At 41.5% G+C, this 19,213-nt stretch overlaps 1 protein-coding gene across 3 annotated transcripts in view; it reads left to right on the top strand.

Annotated features, from left to right (window-relative positions):
• LOC124171025 overlaps positions 1-18,108 on the top strand; it is a 71,897-nt gene extending 53,789 nt beyond the window's left edge. The window contains exons 9-16 of one of the 3 annotated variants that reach the window (XM_046550164.1): positions 1,274-1,347; positions 1,448-1,492; positions 4,421-4,569; positions 8,192-8,407; positions 12,349-12,540; positions 14,196-14,340; positions 14,521-14,582; positions 15,374-18,108. In XM_046550164.1, coding sequence (XP_046406120.1) covers positions 1,274-1,347; positions 1,448-1,492; positions 4,421-4,569; positions 8,192-8,407; positions 12,349-12,540; positions 14,196-14,340; positions 14,521-14,582; positions 15,374-17,800 — 3,310 coding nt within the window. In that variant the 3' untranslated portion in view covers positions 17,801-18,108. Of the gene's footprint in view, positions 1-1,273; positions 1,348-1,447; positions 1,493-4,420; positions 4,570-8,179; positions 8,408-12,348; positions 12,541-14,195; positions 14,341-14,520; positions 14,583-15,373 lie in introns of all 3 variants that reach the window. The other 2 variants (XM_046550163.1, XM_046550165.1) reach the window with 2 other exon arrangements.
• Positions 18,109-19,213: the final 1,105 nt, after the last annotated feature.

The raw sequence follows: 19,213 nt of genomic DNA, 5'->3' as shown, positions 1-19,213 counted from the left end.
TCTTCTCCTCAAGGTTTTTAGAAGAATTCTCGTTTCTCCCACTCTTCTTAGCACTCCCTCATAACTCACTGGGATTTGGGTTGGTGTGGTGGCTACAGCGTTGGCCTCCCACCCAGTGGGCCTGGGTTCAAAGCCCGGCAGTAGCAGAGATTTGAACCCTTGAGCCTTAAAAATTTCTGTGAGCATTGGGGGGGGGGGGGTTTATCCCCGAAACCCCCCCTCACTGTGCCACTGGTATAGAGATCCTGAGTGTATAATCTTATAGCTTCCACACCAAAAGTCTTCCTCTTCAGGCCACTTCATTTTGCTGGTTCCTTGCACATTGAGATTCAATCTTTGCATTTTCACTTTAAGATTTTATAGCTTACTGCAGGTCCAAGTGATCTCATGTTTCATGTTCCTATCTTCATAACTTTATCACAACTGAAAGATGTATACCCTATGGGTTAGTCCCCATCTGGAGATCCAAATGGGGGACTAGTTTACCTCCGGAATGTTTTACTTGAGAGAATTCCATCATGTCTGAGTAAAAAAAAAGTTGGTGTAACTGCGACTCCTCGAGATACTAATGTGGTGGTTTCCCCTTGCCTCCCACATTGCAATACTACAGCTATTATTGCCACGCCTGCAGTGAAATGAGTGTCTCTGCACTGACTACTGTGGGTCTCCACCTTCACTCATATGAAGAGCTGCTCTTCTCTCCCTTGGGCAATGAGAGGAATAATTGTTGGCGGCCTTCGGTTGCCGATTCTTGGCATCTTGACAGGCTTAATGTATCATTTAGATGGTCTGTCCTACTCAGGGACAGTGGCACAGCACTTTGATATTACAAATAGAATAGTGTAAGGATAAATAAAATATCCCTCAGAAAGCCGTAAAATGCAGCATTTTGAACCATTTATTGTTAAATTTCTGCACTTTATCAATCTCGCGCCTACCGCTTATCCTGGTGGGTATTCCATACCCCCACACACCCCGGTATTATGCAGTTGTACCTAAACTTCCCCCAGCCTTAATTCCTAGCTGCGCCCCTGCTCAGGGATGGAGACATACCACCTCAAAATGCTGTACCTTTTTGTCCATAACTACTCATTCGACAAGTAAACTCACTTATATCACAGTTAACCTCTAAATCTAGAGGTCGACCCTCCATCTGCAACCTAGTGGACACACTCATTGTCAGTGGCTTAAAGCTCAGCCACAAGCAATTCCTTTCAGGTAACTCATTCAATTATTTCATTTGAGTTCATCATTGGCAAATCTTTTTTTCCAGGGAGCTGGAGAACGAAATTGAAGACTTAGAAGAAAAAATACAAGGCATTGCAAAGACTCACCGTGAAGAATTGGGTAAGAGTCATTGATTCGTAATATTTTGAAAGCATACATAGTAATTCATAAGAATTTTGTTGATCAAATCACAGTTTTTAGAATTATATTTACATTTCAGAAAGACTGAGAATGGAAGAAACAGATCATGAGGAAAAATCAAAAGGTAGTCCAGTTGCTGTTCATAAATCATTCCAATTAATATCTTCACCTTTTTATTGAATGTGTCTACCATTACCTTGCAGCAGTTTTTTCTGGATTTTCAAAATGTAATTTTAAATTTTTGAAATCCAAGATAGTTCCTGATGATTTTATCCATTATTTATTTACCTGGCAGCTGTTAACCTTAATTTTCATTTTACCTATAACAATGATTCAGTTTATCACCAAGTTAACACATTCAGCATGGAGCTTATGATTTGACGTAGTCTTGTCCAATCTGATCTGTGGACCACACCAAATGATGTACCCTTTTATTCAGCTGGGTAATTCTTGGAGCATGGAGCTCATCAATAGGGTAGTTTCCTTCATCAAAGAAAACGAAAGGCATTGATTGTGATTCGTTACCCACCGTTACTGTATTCATAATAAACAAATTATTTAGCTATAGAATTCCCAGTTTAGACAAATGGCAATGGTCAATTTTAACTGCATTTGAAAAAGGCCAGATTGGTGGCCATGCGATGCCACTCCACGTGACGTCACAGGGACCTAGTTTCTATACGAGAAGGTAGGAGTTATATCTCGTCTGAGGTTACCAATGCATGCACGAGGCGCAGAGCTCAGGGAAACATGTCTTAATAATCACTTATTAAAACTGGCTAAGGTCTGAAGTTTCCTTAGTTTGATAGGGTATTAATAATCTTTATTTAAGCCGAGCATTACCTTCTAGTAGGGTACTCTGCTACCTTCTAGCAGCCTGCATCCTATCGGCGCTCATAGCCTTGCTCCAAGGTGGCCTCACACAGCAGCAGCGGGAACCAGAATGACGTCACAGGGGTTTTTCCCAGCATTCATATTTAGCCATCGCATTTTCGGGCGCTTGAAATTTTTCACTTTTCATTTAATCGCGAAAAATAGATATCGTCATTTAAAAATCTAAAAGTGTGAAATGCGTACTCCAGGAATAATAAATAATCTTTCAATTTAGGCAATAGAAAATAATAGGAAACCACCCTCTTGACATTGCCTCATCCAATCCAATCTATGGACCATGTCAATTGGGGTATCATTTTTTTCGACAGGGTAATCTTTCTTCACTCTCATATGAGGTATAGCCTTGCATGAGAGTGAAATTATTTCCCTTTTGACAAATTTCCGACCACAAATTTTGTCTTCAGTTGGGTTCTAGCTACGGTGTGGTGTGCATCGTTTTTGGATAGCTAGTTCACAGTTTTTGGATTTCTTCAGCCCCTGTGGAATTTGTATTTTCTTCATCTATAGTTTCCAATGAAAAAATCAGTGCGATTCTTATGGCTTTGCACAAAATCAGTTCCATGTTGAATGTGCTAAATAATTGTTGACTCAAAAGCATGCAAACCCTTCATTATTACAGTGCTTTGAATTTCTCCTTTGTGCAGATATTATTATTGATTGCCCACATAGTGAAATTGCAACACAGTGTGTCTCTTGGTAGGAAATTCTCTGGGCATCATTCTACTGCCAATCTATGCAGTGGTGCAGCGAGGGGGGTTTTGGGGGATAAACCCCCCCCCCCCAGAGCTCAGAGAAATTTTTAATATTAATCCATTTTACTTAATTGGATTGCTATTACAAATAGAATAGAGTAAGGATAAATAAAACATCACTCAGAAAGCTGTAAAATTCAGCATTTTGAACTATTCATCTTAAAATTCCGCAATTTATTTATCTCGCACCTACCGCTTATCCTGGTGGATATACCAGACCCCACACACCCCTAAACCCCCTCCAGCCTTAATTTCTAGCTGCGCCTCTGAATCTATGGACCATGTCAATTGGGGTATCATTTTTTTTGGCAGGGTAATCTTTCTTTGCTTTCATATGAGGTTATAACCATGTATGAGAGTGAAATTATTGCCCTTTTGGCAAACTTCCGACCACATATTTTGTCGTCAGTACTTCTTGAGGCCTTGGGTAGAGTTTGGGTGTTAGGCCCCCCTCCTCCTAAGAGAAATAGCCCCTTTAACTCTGTGGTTTGGGGCAGTCTACCCCATCTGCCCCCCTCCCTGGGCGGTCCTGGCCATACATATTATATTTCTGGCTGGAGAACTTAGCCCTTGATGCCAAACAGCTGAAAATACTAACTCACATACGGGTGTATGCCGCGTGTCGTAAAGGAGATAGCCCCGACGTTTTGCGACCGACTGCTGGTCACTTTTTCAAGGGAATAATGTTAGGATTGGGTTTTTGCTGCCTTTTTATATTTCAGGTGGGAGGGTTGTGCGGAGGGTGTGGGGAGTTAGGACTGGAGGGGGAAGATAACGAAATGTTGCGGATGACTGGGTTCCAAGTATTGCTGATTCTTAATCCGGTGTCTCTATTGTAGTTGTTCTTGTTTTTCATTATTTCTATGGCCTCGCGGATGAGTCGGGTTTTAAAATGTTTTATCCTGGCGATGACTCTTGATTTTTTGAAGTTGATCGCATGTTCGGTGGCTTCGTGATGATCGACATCGAAAAATCAAGAGTCATCGCGAGGATAAAACATTTTAAAACCCGACTCATCCGCGTGGCCATAGAAATAAAGAAAAACAAGATCAACTACAATAGAGATACCGGATTAAGAATCAGCAATACTTGGAACCCAGTCATCCGCAACATTTCGTTATCTTCCCCCTCCAGTCCTAACTCCCCACACCCTCCGCCAACCCCTCCCACCTGAAATATAAAAAGGCAGCAAAAAAACCAATCCCAACATTATTCCCTTGAAAAAGTGACCTGCAGTCGGTCGCGAAATGTCGGGGCTATCTCCTTTACGACACGCGGCATACACCCGTATGTGAGTTATTTTTTAATCATCATGAGCCGCGAAAGCTTCAATCAAGAAAAGCTGAAAATACCTTGAGAAAAATATGTCATACGTGATAAAATTACTGTTGTAATTGTATTTTCAGAGCAACTGGGGATGGCTGAAGATGCCAACTCCTGCTCGGGCAAAGAAATCTGTCCATCTCATACGGATATGGTGGCACGGCTGAAATCAAGAGTTGATGAATTGGAAAGATGTCAAGAGCAGCTGAAACAAGAAGAGGAAAATCTACAGGTAGTTTTGCTAGGAAATGTAAAACTGTTGCTAAAAAATCAAGTATATTTTGTGTTCTCACTTCAATTCTGAAATATCTGAATTATCCAAATCGGTGATCACTTCTAATAGGTACTTGCTGAACACCACATTTAGATTATCGGCATAAACCATTTAACCCAGAAGATTCTCATGGAACTATCTTTAGAAGTGTACACATAGTTGTGTTTTTCTGCCATATGGAAAGTAGAGCAGTGCAGACATGAACAAAACTGAAATTTTTACCGGATGAAAAGAATCTCTGCGAATTCTGGCTGGCTGTGAACTCACCAGCACATGCCACAGCTCACATAATACCACCTCTCATGCAGAGGGGTGGTATGCTATGAGACTGTCAAAAGATTTGGTTCATGTGCTATGAAGAAGTACTGACTGCATTGCGATTATGCTCTGATTGTATGTAGAATGGATGCTATACATCCTATCTTCAAATATTTAATTTACTGCAGCACTTTAGCACTCAAGCACCAGGTACCATGCATGGAAAATGGTTTGTCAGTGTCATAAGTGCATTTTCTTTGACATCTTGGCAATGCATCCTGGAATTGCATTCTCATAAGCTGATGTAAAGAATGTGAAGTGTTCCCGAGGAGAGGAGGTCCGAATTAACAAGCATGTAGTCCATTTAGATAAACGCTTTATTCCCTGTTATCGTACGTAACACTCACCACCAACACAGTACCGTTACAATATGGCACCCACTCCTTCACGCTAGAGAAGTTACATACATCTCAAACTCACTCGACCAGTGGTGACATCTACAAAACAAAGACATACACACACATTTAAATAACCTTCAGAATGCTAATGTGTTAATGTAATAACATATAGGCTTCTGAGAACTTGCAGCATATCATTGAATGATTACAGTATAGTACATATATGCAAATGACCCAGTGGCGCTGACTCCATGGGGCCTGAGCCCACTCAAAAATTCGTTATGGGTGAGAGGAAAAAATGTGTCAGGCTTGTCGATTTTCCCTGCAATATCTAAATATCGAGATTCGAGTTATCAGGGTTCTAATGTTGATCATATGAATCTTCTAAAATGTTTAAAAAACTTAAAACTCACTACTAATAAAATTTCTAGGGGCAAGTTCCCCGGTTTGGGCCCCCCTAATATTTTCCATAAGTCGGCACCCCTGAAATGACCTATAGGCAGTACATACAACCCAGTAACCCAGTGGTAAAGAAGGGGGAGTGGCAAGAGAAGACAGTGAATAAAGGCTCTAGTGGCCCATACGTTCAGGCTTAATTTGCTTCTTTGCCTATCTGGCACTCTTTGGAAAAGTCACAACTGGCGAAACCCAAGTGGAGCAGTGTGAACGAAACCCTTGGGGCGGGCTCGAGGGTTACACTCCTGGGGCAGGGTCTATAATAAGCGCGAGCTTTTTACCTCTGCACCCAGAAGGGGGCGGACAGAAGGGAAAAGGGATCGGAGGCATCGCCGAGAGCCCGACGATACCTCCAGGGAAAGGACGGGGAAGGAAGGGAAGGGACGAGGAGTCCCGCACCGTCACAAGGCGGGCGGGCCCTACTATTAGCGAAACCAAGCATACGCAATTAATATTCCACCAATTCTAGTAGATTTTCCTATGAGGAAGAAAAATCTATCGATCGAATAGGTAGATACCCAAGTGGAGCAGCTCTTTTCATTCACCTTGAGCATTGTCGTTCCCTCGGTATTATAAAAATGTCTTGTACCTGAAAAAGAGATGAAGGAAACACACGCCGACTAGTATTCTCATAGACGACACAGAACTCATTTTTCCTGCTACCAGCACATTGTGGTATCCCCTATCCTGGCTCTACAGTGGCATAGCCAGGAATTTCATTCGGGGGGGGTCCAAAGCCAGGGGGGAAAATTTTTGAAAAGCACGGTACCAAGTAGAGAGTTTTTAACTAATTTTAACACTTTTCATAATCGAAAATACTTCATTTGTTAAAGAAATATTTTGTAAATTCATGATTTTTCAATATTTCGTTTTCTTTTATGAAGGAAAATAATTGTGTTTTTATATTTCGGGGGGGTCCAGACCCCCCGGACTCACCCCTTGGCTACACCACTGTGGCTCTATCAGCTTTTATGAATTAATCCTTTAGCAGGGGAAGGACATATAGCTAACTTGATCCATGGGATTTTCTTTAAATGAGAAGTTATATTGCTACCATCTCTACAATATCCATGTAAGGAAAAGGAAAACTTGAAAATTATGCAGCTTTTAAAAGTTGACTGATTGTGATAGCAGCCCATTTCAGAGCTTGAAAATGAATTCCACAGCTGGAAATTTGGTATTCATAATTGTGATTGAGGGTGTTATTGAAATATAAAATTTTTTTCTAAATATGTCTCGCTCGTCATGAGATTCAAGCAATGAACATTCGCTATGCCTATAGCTTTCCATGCTAGAGAAAAAAGTTACACATGCACGTATTTTATTCAGCCATGAAATCTTAACTGTCCCTTTGGTAATAGTTAAAACAAAGAAATTAAACATAATTATCAAACAAACGATTTTACTCCTCATCACTTATAACCAAAATCCCTTTTGGGAAGGCTGGCACCCAGACCATCGCCTGTGACCTTGCAGTTAGCCACCTCCCAAATAAACTGTTAGAGAGGGTCTCCTCAGAGGAAGATTGGTAGCTCACATGGACCTCTGCATGTTTATATCTCTACACATTAGGCATTATGGCACAGAAAATTTCATATTTATACTTTTATTACTAAACACCATCAACCTAACTTGTGCGTGGATTTCATCTTGTAAATGTCCCTTGTAAGATTTTGATTGAGATGAAAACATCATAAATTTAAATTATTGGATAGGTTGAATATTATCTTTAATTGATTTTCAAATCCATCGGATAATTAACAAATGTGCTGCTTCATCATAACTTTCATTCTGTAGAACATCATGGCATGGTGTTCCAGCACCTTTTTCAGTTTTAACAAGTTTTCTTACTCATTCTTTACCAGCATTACGCTTTTGGATGACGAAATCTTTGGTGCAACCTACTTTCCAAAATATACGTCCTGTAAATGATTATTAAATGCTTTGGGTTTTCATTTGAGACTCCAATGTCATTTCTGTTATTTTTCTTTCTGCTTTCACAATACTTTTCATTCAAAATTCCTCCATCAAAACATAATTGCCTCCTAGTATGTATGTTAAATCTACTACGCGGTGGCGCAGCGAGGGGGGGGTTTTGGGGGATAAATCCTTACCCCCCAGAGCTCACAGAAATTTTTAAGTTAAATCTATTTTACTTTATTGGATTAATGTTGCTTATAGAATAGTGTGAGGATTAATGAAATATCCCTCAGAAGGCCATAAAAATCACCATTTTGAACCATTTATCTTAATTTGTTACGGCGGAAGGCCTCCGCACCTCCTGCTTACCCTGGCGGGTATGCAATACCCCAAGCACCCCAGTATTAGTTGCGCCTAAAACCCCCCCCTAGCCTTAATACCTAGCTGTGCCACTGCTACTATGTACTTAGCTGAAGATAATACACTTTAAAATTTGATTTGTAATTATTTTGTCATTCAATTAATCGTTTTAAAAGTCCTCCTTTCAGGTTCACTCAGAACAACAAGCAGCTCTTGCTCAAAATCTTGTGGGAAAGATGAAGCAACTTCATGAAGTGAGTAAATCTGTTGGGGAGCAGGAAGATTGGGGTGATGGAGATGTGGAGAAAAGCATGGAGCTGAGCAAGGAGCTGTTGGAAGCTAGCCTCAGTGGTTGCAGTTCCATGGCATTAATTCAAAACCTCTCCACAGAACTTCTGCAGCTGGTAAGTTAATTTTAAGTTCACGTTTTTAGATTTCTTAATAATGAGTAGATATATTACATTTTGTTTGGAATCTCTATCAAAGAACAGTGGCGCCAACTCCATGGGGTCTGAGGGGGCCCGAGCCCCCTCAAAAATTCATTATGGGTGTGAGGAAAAAAGTGTCAGGCTTGTCAATTATCCCCGTAGTGTCCAAATATTGAGATTCGAGTTATCAGGGTTCTAATGTTGATCATTCTTCTAAAATGCCTCAAAAACTTAAAACTCACTACTAATAAAATTTACCGGGGCAAGATCCCCGGTTTGGGCCCCCCCAATATTTTTTGGAAGTCGGCATCCCTGTCAAAGAAGTACCAGTTTGCATTTCCAATTTTAAATTTTCAAAATAAAAACCTTTGCTAGTGGTAGAAAATTATATAAAACAATCCTTTGGGCAGTCACTTTTCTTATGATTTCCACAAGTGAGATCCAAAACAGTGAAATAGGTGCACATAGGCACTAGTATAAATGTATCGTCTAAAAAAGTGTAAAACAAGTGATAACACCCTTCACAATAACTGCGAAGTGATCATTGGGCTTGCTGGACTTCATGACATATGGTCACAAATGATTTCCTGATTGATGAAGATTTTAGAGGTCATTACGGCTATTGATGACGTTTTTCAGATTTTCCCTTTTTATTTATCGGGTTTATTGCTCGATGCTTAATGGCCATAGCTGGTCACAAACATGACATGAAAACTGTTTCTAAGCCACAAACAAAACTTAGAAATTGCCTGAGGAGTTTGAAGGACACAACACAGCTCCAAGTAGAAGGAGTGTACGAGATACCCTGCCAAGATTGCTCTAAGAAATACATATGTTGGAGAAACTAGGGGTGCAGCTAGGAATTAAGGCTAGGGGGGTTACAGGTGCAACTAATACTGGGGTGCCTGGGGGTGTGGTATACCCGCCAGGGTAGGCGGGAGGTGCGGTGGCCCTCCGCCTGAAAAAATTAAGATAAGTGGTTCAAAATATTGAGTTTTATGGCCTCCTGAGGGATATTTTGTTAACCCTTTTGCGCCGGACCTTCGTTGAAGGAAATTCTTCCTTAATACGAGTCTCTTGAAAGTTTTCTTTACTCCTCTGTACGAAGCCTTTCCGCGTCGACTAAAGGCAGTGGTTCCCTCCCGAAACATTTTTGGACCCAACTCGGTGGGGCGCCGATCCTTTTCCTCGGCCTCTGTCCCAGACCCTAGAGGGATTAAAAGCCCCTTCCTAGCACGAGTCCGCGGTCAACTAGCTAAAATATTAACGCAGAATATATGCAAATACTTGTTGCTCGTATCGATTTTTTAAATTCAAAATGAATTTCGTGTTTTTTTCTGAGCGTGCAGAAATTTTAAACGAAGTTCTAATGTTTATATAGACGGATTTAGTATATTTACTAGTTGTTCTATAACTCTGTTGATATTAATGTTAGAATTTCATTTGAAATTTCCATATGGTCAGCAAAAAAAGATGAATTCATTTCTAGCATTGGATTTCTAAAGTAAGCAACAAATATTTTTTTGGAAAACACACTGCAAATAACAGTAGTTGACCCCATGGAGAGGATAGGAAAGGGTCGACCTGAGCGGCCGAAGAAGGGGCTGGGCTCGCGCTAAGGTGGATCACAAGGGGCGACCGCGTCCGTGGGTCTATTGTGTCCGCCGCGGTCACTTTTTTCGACCTGTGCCACACAGGCACGGCATTCGTTGGTTAGGGTAAGAACATTCAGGACGCACTGATGTGGCATTCGTAGTTGAGGAAAAAAAATCCTCGCCGCACAGGTGCGGAATTCGGCGCGAAAGGGTTAATCGCCTCACTATTCTATAAGCAATATTAATCCAATTAAGTAAAATAGATTTAACTTAAAAATTTCCCTGAGCTCTGGGGGGGGGTTTATCCCCCAAAACCCCCACCTCGCTACGCCACTGGGAGAAACTGGATGCTTTGTGAAAACCAGAATAGAAAAGCAAAAGTGTGCCATTTGACAGAGACTGCCATTGTAGTTGGCAGTAGCAGAATATGCAGCCTTGGGACCAGGGCACAGCTAGGAATTAAGGATGGGGGTGTTTAGGTGCAACTAATACTGGGGTGTGAGGGGGTATGGAATACCCACCAGGATAAGCGGTAGGTGCAAGATTAATAAATTACGGAATTTTAAGATAAATGGCTCAAAATGGTGAGTTTTACAGGTTTCTGAGGGATATTGTATTAATCCCTACACTATTCCATTAGCACATAATATCAATCCAATTAAGTAAAATGGACTAAACATAAAATTTCTCTGAGCTCTGGGTTGGGGGGTTTTATCCCCCAAAACCTGCCCTCGCTGCACCACTGCTTGGGACAACTGATTAACTTTCAAAACGCCAAAGTAATCACCAAGGTGAAAAACTTCAAACCCCGGCTAATATGGAATGTATTGGATATTAGGAAATGCGACCAGAACTTTAATAGGGATGGCAGCTTAAAAATCAGTCACACGTGGGATCCTGCTCTGAAAGCATATAAAAATAAAATGATAACTCTTCCCCTTTCAACCGCCTTACCTCCATGAACCCTTATGATTATCCTCCATAAAAACTATCCTTATTCCCTCAGGAAAAGTGACCAGGGGTGGTCACAAAATTCAGGCAACAAACCTGATAAATATAATAATAATATATAATAATATATAATAATATATGCCTTTGTTCGGGTGAGGTCGAGACAAAGAAGTCCCCTTTTCCACCTAACCCCTCGATAGCGTCAATGCGAACAAATTAAAAAATGGTATATGAACCTTTACAATACAAAAGATAAACAATATACACTATTAGAGAAATGTCAAAAAAGATAAACAAGTATGCGTGAAAATTTTGTGTAAAAAAGATTTCTGTTTGTGAGAAAAAAACATGAGGAGAAGGGTGTGATATCCGTCAGCAAAAAAATCTACTGCAGGAAAGGGGGCATGAAAAACCTGCGAAAACCTACTGAGTGATAGCTAATGTCATGTTGCATGTAAAATACAACATAGTTAATGAGAAAAAAACCTAATGAGTACACCAGGCACACCTGAAAAATATCATCAACAGCGATCACAAATGATGTTTGCCTTCTGGTGGTGATGTGTACGTACACACTTTACCTTTAGTCAAAGTATAAAAATGCACGTTTGAAGAGGCTGGAGGATGTGTACACCTACATGCAGACTGCTCTAAGGGTTCAATCAGTTGTAATTGGTGTGGCCCGCCACCTAAAAAGTCATGGGTAGCACGCCTTGAATTGCGTGGGTTCTTGCCCTTGGTGTCGGGAAGCGAATAATCACACACAAGTATTTAAAGTTTTTATCCCAAAGTTTATTTCCATTTAAAATCCCAGTTACCCAATCAATTCAATGAATATGCATAAAGTAATCATGAATTTGTGCGTCTAGAATAGCCAAAATTTAGAATATTACCAAAAGTCTCGGGAAGGAGAGGAGCTGTTGGTGATGACACGGGTGGATAGCGAGGGGTTTAAGTCGCACGGGCCATACGGCCCGCGCTTCAACTCCAACTGACGGCTAAATTGCTGACTGACTGCTGACGAGTGACTCATGACTGAGTATGAGTTACTGAGTGAGTGCCTGAGTGCCAATAGCATCTCCACCATGCCATTATATAGGGAAGTGGAACCAGCATGTTTTCGTCCAAGAGGAAGGGGAAAGGAAGGGGAAGAGGAAGGTTAGGTGTTCTTGAAAGTGAAAAGATGCAAATCCCGAGGCATAGCTTGTCATAACTGGCTATTCTGAGACGTCACACAACAACATATTTATGCATATTTTGGAAATGGAATATTTCCATTTCCGGATCACTACACAGTAACTTAAAAGACATAAGTTGTTTTATTGACGTGCATAGGCTATGAAATTAAAATATATGTATGTTTTGGTACAGGCAGAGAAATTGGAGGTTGCTTTGGCTGATCGGAATCAAGAAATTCGAACTTTAAGGAACGAGCTCAAAGATCGACAGGATGAAAGCCAGAAAACCAGTGATGGAAATAAAGATGTACCTACTGTCAAGGAGCCTATTCAGGATATGCCATCAGGTGATAAAGCACCACAGCCCTCAGGCGAAAAGACTAAAGTGAGTTTTACTATTATTTTAAGTCTTGAGTTTAGCTTTAAATTGTTATGACTTGTACATAGAAAAGCCTTCTAGGAAAATTTAAGATAATGAGATGCAAGTGAAGCATTTTCTTTAACTTTATATCTACATTTTTACTGTTAAATTTTCAATTATAAAGTTGGATTCCATATTTTTTAGTCAATAGATAATTAATATTAGGTACTAAAATTAAAACCCTGCACACCCACTTAAGAGCTAAATAAAATACACATGAGGTCTATGATGTATGTCAACATGCATTGTCCTCTTCCCAAAGCTGAGGGTAAGGTGCCCCTCTTTATTAAAATGTCTAGCGGTATGCATAGTGAGACCTCATTGTATTGAAGCCAGTGTCTTACCTAGGCAGAGGCAGAGGCAGGATCTGCTCTGAGAGAATTTTTTCAGAGAGCAACTTTGTGGGGTCAGGGAAACCAACTCCCCAATCCTTCTCAATTCAAGGGCGTATCCAGGATCAAAACTAGTGGGGGGTAAGCCATGGTCGTTCAAGTTGTAACACAGAAAAGGTTAAGAAACCAAATGTTCAAGAAAATTATAACAGCGCTTTATTAGTTTTTAAAATATTTGCTCAGAAAAATATTTTTATTCAAGTGAAAACTTCTTATGTCGCATTGAGCACTTTCGTACACGAGTAAAAGACATAGGACTCCCGTCACCGTCTACACCATCACGCTACTACATATATATCCCAGTTGAATTAAAAAATAATATATTATCATATCCCAGTCAAATAAATAAGTACTGTAAAAAAGTACCATTAACAGTAAACCCCTAAAGATGATGGCAGACTCAGCCATTGAAATGTTGGGAGAATTAACCCAATACCACACCCGGTGGGAATCCTGAGATATTTTTCATCAATCTATACGCCGGGAAAACCTAAAATAAAGATGTCTTTTACCACTTATATTATGACATGCATGTTCACATGTTCCATATAATAAAGATGATGTGAGTATTAGCCTTTTAATGCAATTACCATCATGCCAGTCATAGTGTCCGGCAATGTAAAGTTCTGCCACACCATAGTGACAGGCCATGGAGAGACAAAATTCCAATGGATTTCTGACATTACAGGTGCCTGGAACTGATTTTTTTGGATTGATTGCGACAAAAGTGGTCATTATAACCACAGTTGCTACTTCAAAAAAGGTTAAAAATTATTTAACTTTATTTCCAATTATATTTACTTTATGTTTCATGAATACACACCACTGATACAGAACATTGATAGCATCGCTGGAAACATGGAATAACATGCCATGTGTAAAATTCCCTCAAATTTTCAAGAAAATAAAATTTTTAAAAATCTACATGAGATCAGTATTTCTCTCGATTTTGTCAATACCTGTTGTTTGCTGGGAGCCTCACAACCTACCTGGCACCATCCTAGCCTCATTCTCCCAGAACATCCACATAATATATCTATATCTACATAATACCCTACGATCCACCTCTGGGGTGTTTAGCAGGGGTGATCAATCACCAACATGCAGCATCAGCCTTATGATGAGATGAATTAACTTTAACATTTAATTTAATGTGTACCAAGGAAATACTGTTGAAATTGATGTCAATGTCTTCAAAAATCTAATTCCAAATTGTTTTATTTGCAGCCTTACGAAAAATATCGTAAGAAGACCTTCGCAAAAGCAATGATTCCAAGACAGAGCTCAGAGGAATTAGCTGAACTTCCATTTCTTCTGACAAACAAAGTCCTTGAATTGAAACAGGAACTTAGTCGTCTCTGCATTCCTCAAGGTATGTGCTTTGGAGAAAGTGCTTTTAAATGTATATCTGTCATTTTCGGACCTTGCTTTTACGTTTTTCACTTGTAGCTATCCTATCACCTCCTCTGTTTTAGAGGAATGAGTACACTAATATTAATGCTTTGCTTAAACATTGAAATGTCAAATTAAAATGTGAATTAACAAATTACAGAGCCAGCAATGACTCTATCTGCAAAAGAACATCCCAGCAGAGGAATTCTACAAAAAACCCAGGTAAGGTGGTATTGACTAATTTTTGATCGGTACCCTCCAAACTAGTAATATTAAACAGTATTGGAATGGATTTTTGAGGTAATGTAAATTCATCACAGCCTTGTTGCTAAAATTTAAGCAACCATGGGCATTCAATTTATTTCCATCAATAGTACATAATTCAGCATACATAACTGAACTTCACATTAGTAAACCAAGTGTTAAGAAGCAACTGCATGAAGTTTAAATGTAAAATAATTCTGCTTTGGCACAGTCAGAATACTAATGTAATCTAAACTGGGAAGCATGTGTCTTTTTACTTTGCTTTAAAAAAAATTTGAATTCCTCATATTTTCCTACCTATTTTTACCTCACTCAACATATATGTTTTGAGAATGTACTTTAACAATACAAATCTAAGATGAACTGCCTCTTTAGGAAATTTCCAATATAAAATATGAGGTTAAATCATACCAATGCAGTGTAAATACTTATAATTTCAAATGACATTTAATAAAAAGTAAAAATTATGAAAAATCAGTCATCCATAATATTCCCTTTCGTTGGAAAACAATCAAATCTTCCGATACGAGCTAGTTGCCTCGTAATCAGGGTATCTTGGTATGCATATGAAATGGTGAAAGATCCAAGAAATTAATTCCAATTTTAAAACCAACCCACTTTACTCGGAAGTGTGGAAGGGGGAAAGACGTCATCTTAGATCTGTGCAAATGGCATCTTGTTCCTACACTAGTCTGTCATATTTCATGGTATGATCATTCTGTTTCTGTTTTGTGTTCTATGCCTGTCAGAACATCCAGAGCAGTGATGAAGGCACGGAGGAGGAAAGTGCCACTGACACAACGGTGGCTCCATCTGAGGCCACCAAAGAACGAGTGGAGGAGAGTGGACACCACCTGCCTGCATTGGATGAGGGTCCAGGGGTGGCTGCCTCCAAAGGATCTAGCATTGCAGAGGGTGCTGCATCTCTTGAAAAAGCATCATCCACTCCTTTAGAAGATGACATAGCCAAGCCTTCTGAAATACCCCTCGACGTGGGCCGGAGGAAGTCCTCTGATTGCATTTCCACGCCACCGTCCGAGAGGACGCGATCTCCGAGTGTGAGCAGCGTGGAGGAGTGGAAGGAAAGCATGACTTCGTGGCACGAGGTCACCCCAGGGTCGAGCGCATCCGGGACAAAGTGGGCGATGGCCTTGGGCAGCGGGGAAGACAAGGGCGAGAGTGATGAGACGGAATCCAAGTCAGACGAGTCGGAGGCAGCATCCTGTTTGGAGGCAGGTAAGGAGGAGTGCCTCAAGGCGAGACGTGTCTCAGACACTCATGTGGCGTACGTGGGTGGCGCAAGAAGTGCCAAACCATCCTTTCGAGGGGCAAAGGGTAGTGCCTCTAGCTCCACCAACGGATCCCACGGCACGCAAGAGTCTACTCCTGAAAGTGAGATCAGCAGGCCCTCCTGCGCTTCCCATGCACCCACATCGAGTAGCCCCTTGCGCGACCCAGCTCCCAATGTCTTTGTCCAGACGACACGCAAAATTTTCTCACCCATCTGCGGAGAGCATAAGGGCAATGTCATCAGTTATGTGGTCGGCCTTCCGGCAGAGAGTGAAGTGGGAAATGGGATCGGTAGGTGGCAGAAAAGTAAGGTGGGAACGGAGAAGGCTCCCCCATCTCCGAGGCCTGCATCAGCCCGAAGGGCTCAGGGTACAGATCAGGTGGCTTCCGAAGGGCAAACTGTGGAGGCGCAGCCCTGCGCTCACCCCCTTCCCCCACCAATGCCCAGCTCTTCCAGGCGCGACAAAGGTAAGGAGGCTGCCCCCAGCATCAGACTCATGATTGCCAAGTATGACCGAAAGGAGAGTGGCAACGGACGATCTCCGGAGTCCGGTGGCCTCACTCCCGGGAGCCGCTCACCAGCCTGGCTCTCTCCGACAGCCGACCGGCGGGAGCTCTTTGCTGCAGGTGGCGTGAAAGCTCAGATGGAGAAGTACCAGGATGAGGTGAGGAAAGCCCTCCTTGGGTTCTCCAACCCTGAGGTGGCGACGGTGCAGAAGTCAGCCAGTGCCGGGATAATAAGATCTCTCGGTGTCGGGCCCAACCTCAAGCCTCCCCTGCATAGCATAGCAAAATCCTCGAGCGCCGGGGCCATCAAGAGTGCGATTCAGCCCAAAGCACCCCTTTTGGCTCCGAACCCGACTCCTATTTTCCCACCACGCCCCGAGACGGAGGAAGTGAAGGACACAACCTCCCCAATCAGTGAGTCGATCGAGCGGACGCTCCAGGTGTTGCGGGAGAGACTGCACTCCTCCCCTTCCCCTCCCCAGAGCCAAAAGTTTGCACACCTTCGCGCCTTACGCTTGAGGAAAGCGAAGGAGGAGTTCATGACCAGGAATGCTGCCACGGATGACAGGGTCACGAGTGGTTCGAGGTTTCCATCGCTCTCATCAGTGGGGACTGAGAGCTCATCCGTTGGGCTCAAGGGGACAGATCAAGGGGGAGCTGGACATGATGGATGCGAAGATGGTTCAATCGGTGGTGGGTCAAAGGGTAATCCCAGTGAATGGGCGCAGGGGAGAGTTGTGAGCAGGGAACAGACAAACACAAGCGTACGGAGCAGGCACAGTCAGATAAGTTTTGGGAGTGAATCAAGCTATGACGACTCGATTGCTTTGCAGGAAGGTCTCACCAAATCTGCAAGCTCTGGCATGATTGACTTGTACTCGCAGAAATGTAAACAGGCTCCACTGGCTAAAGTGGTTGAGAAGGAGGTTGGTGGTAATGATGGCCCTTCATCAGATCCCAAAGGAAAAACTGTTTCCATTGCGTCAGAGACTCAAAGCGTTCCTGGCCCATCAAAAATGGGGATACTCTCCAGGTTCAGGAAGGTGAAAATGAGGACCAAGAAAATGGGCGCGATCACCGCTCTTTGTAGGCAGTCTTTGCTGGTGAATGTACACAGGGAAGGGGGTGGGAGAGAGGAGCGAGCAGGTGCTGCAGCAAGCCAGGAGATGGAGCCAGAAGCTGGTCCCAGCAAAGGCAAGCCTGTCATGAGTTACCCCGTTCCATCGTGCAGAAGTTGTCCGTCTTCTCCTGTGCCAAGCTCAAAAAAGGCTGGGAACAGTGGCTGCTGGATTCATGCTCCAAAGCATATATTCAAGCCTCAAAAAGACTGTGAGGAAAACTTTCCAAATGCTGGCATTTCATATCCACATAAAAGTTGAGCCTAAATTTTTATGTGAAATATCTTTTTGTATGTTTATTATTTCCTATCACTGTAACAATTGTCTTAAATGTGAGACTGCATCAGTTGATTATTGATGAAAGTATTTTTTGTATTCACTCATGAATCAGGTTAATTTTGACAGGCGGGTGTATTATAAGTAAAAAGTAAAGAATATGATTCTGATTCATGCCTCGAATTCACTTAAATTTGGGAATAAAATGATGATAATATCTGTATATGATGTTGTAGATTGATGTTTAGCAATATGTGCCAATTTGTGAATATAAAAGAATGCTCATTTTGGGATGTTGGCCCCCTTCCTCATATTCGTCCCAGAAGGGACTACCATTAGCAACTCTAAATATTGATTTGGACTCAAGGTCAACTCATTTTAACTATGGAAAACCCATGATATTTTATATTTAATTACATATATATGACTGATATTAACTAGAGATGGATGGATCCAGGATTTTTTTCGGATCCCGATTCGGATTGGATCCTTCATTTTCGGAGCCGAATCTTTCGGATCGGATATTTTCGGATCCAAATGCATTTTCAAGTTCCTGCAACTAAACGAAGTAATTATTCAAGTTCACTCTGGGTACGTACAATCGAAGGAATGCATTTTAGATTTTCATACACATTTTTATATTTTTATAGGCTTTCAAGTTGTTTTTTTAAAACATTTTTACATGCTCAGGACCTAAACTGTTACGCTTGGGTTTGGAAATGAAAATAGGAAAAATCTTCAAATAAACCACTGACCAATGGCGTAGGATAAGAATTGCATGCGACGGCACATTCAAAGAGAGATTCGAAACTCTTTCCACCCTTATAGGGTGTTGCATTCACTGAAGCTATTATTTAAAATTTCGGATCCAGAGCTGATGTCTTTCTGGGCTGTCTTTGGGCAGAGCTGGGGCTTTTGATCCGATGTATCCGATAAAGGGCAATATCCGCGGATATTTGGATCCGAGATATCCAATCCGACCATCCCTAATATTAACCCTTCAGTGGGCGTGTGGCCCTCAAGGGTGGCCCATAGTGTTTTATTTGCGCGCCGTTTTTCAAATGATGGCATTATGCACACATGATTTTCAGTAGCTGCACATTATTAAGTCCTCGAAAGCCTCACATGATAGTAGTTTGTTCGTAATCGATACATGGTTAATATTATGCACCCCATGTTTTGTGAATGTAGTCCACCTTTTCTTACTATGAGTATGCATGCTCATCACATTGAACTTCTGTACTATACCTTGTGGAGTTAAGTCATGACATCACATAATTATAGCTGCAGAAGCTGATGGGCAATTTGTTCATATTTCAGAAAATATCTGGGGATATTCCTTTTCCTTATATGTACTTGATTTTATTATTATTGATGAGTGAAGGAAAAAAATACTAA

The sequence above is a fragment of the Ischnura elegans genome, chromosome X (genome assembly GCF_921293095.1).
Source record: "Ischnura elegans chromosome X, ioIscEleg1.1, whole genome shotgun sequence".
Taxonomy (NCBI): domain Eukaryota; kingdom Metazoa; phylum Arthropoda; class Insecta; order Odonata; family Coenagrionidae; genus Ischnura; species Ischnura elegans.
Note: the sequence above shows the minus strand (reverse complement) of the source record. Positions and strands in the feature narration are given on the sequence as shown.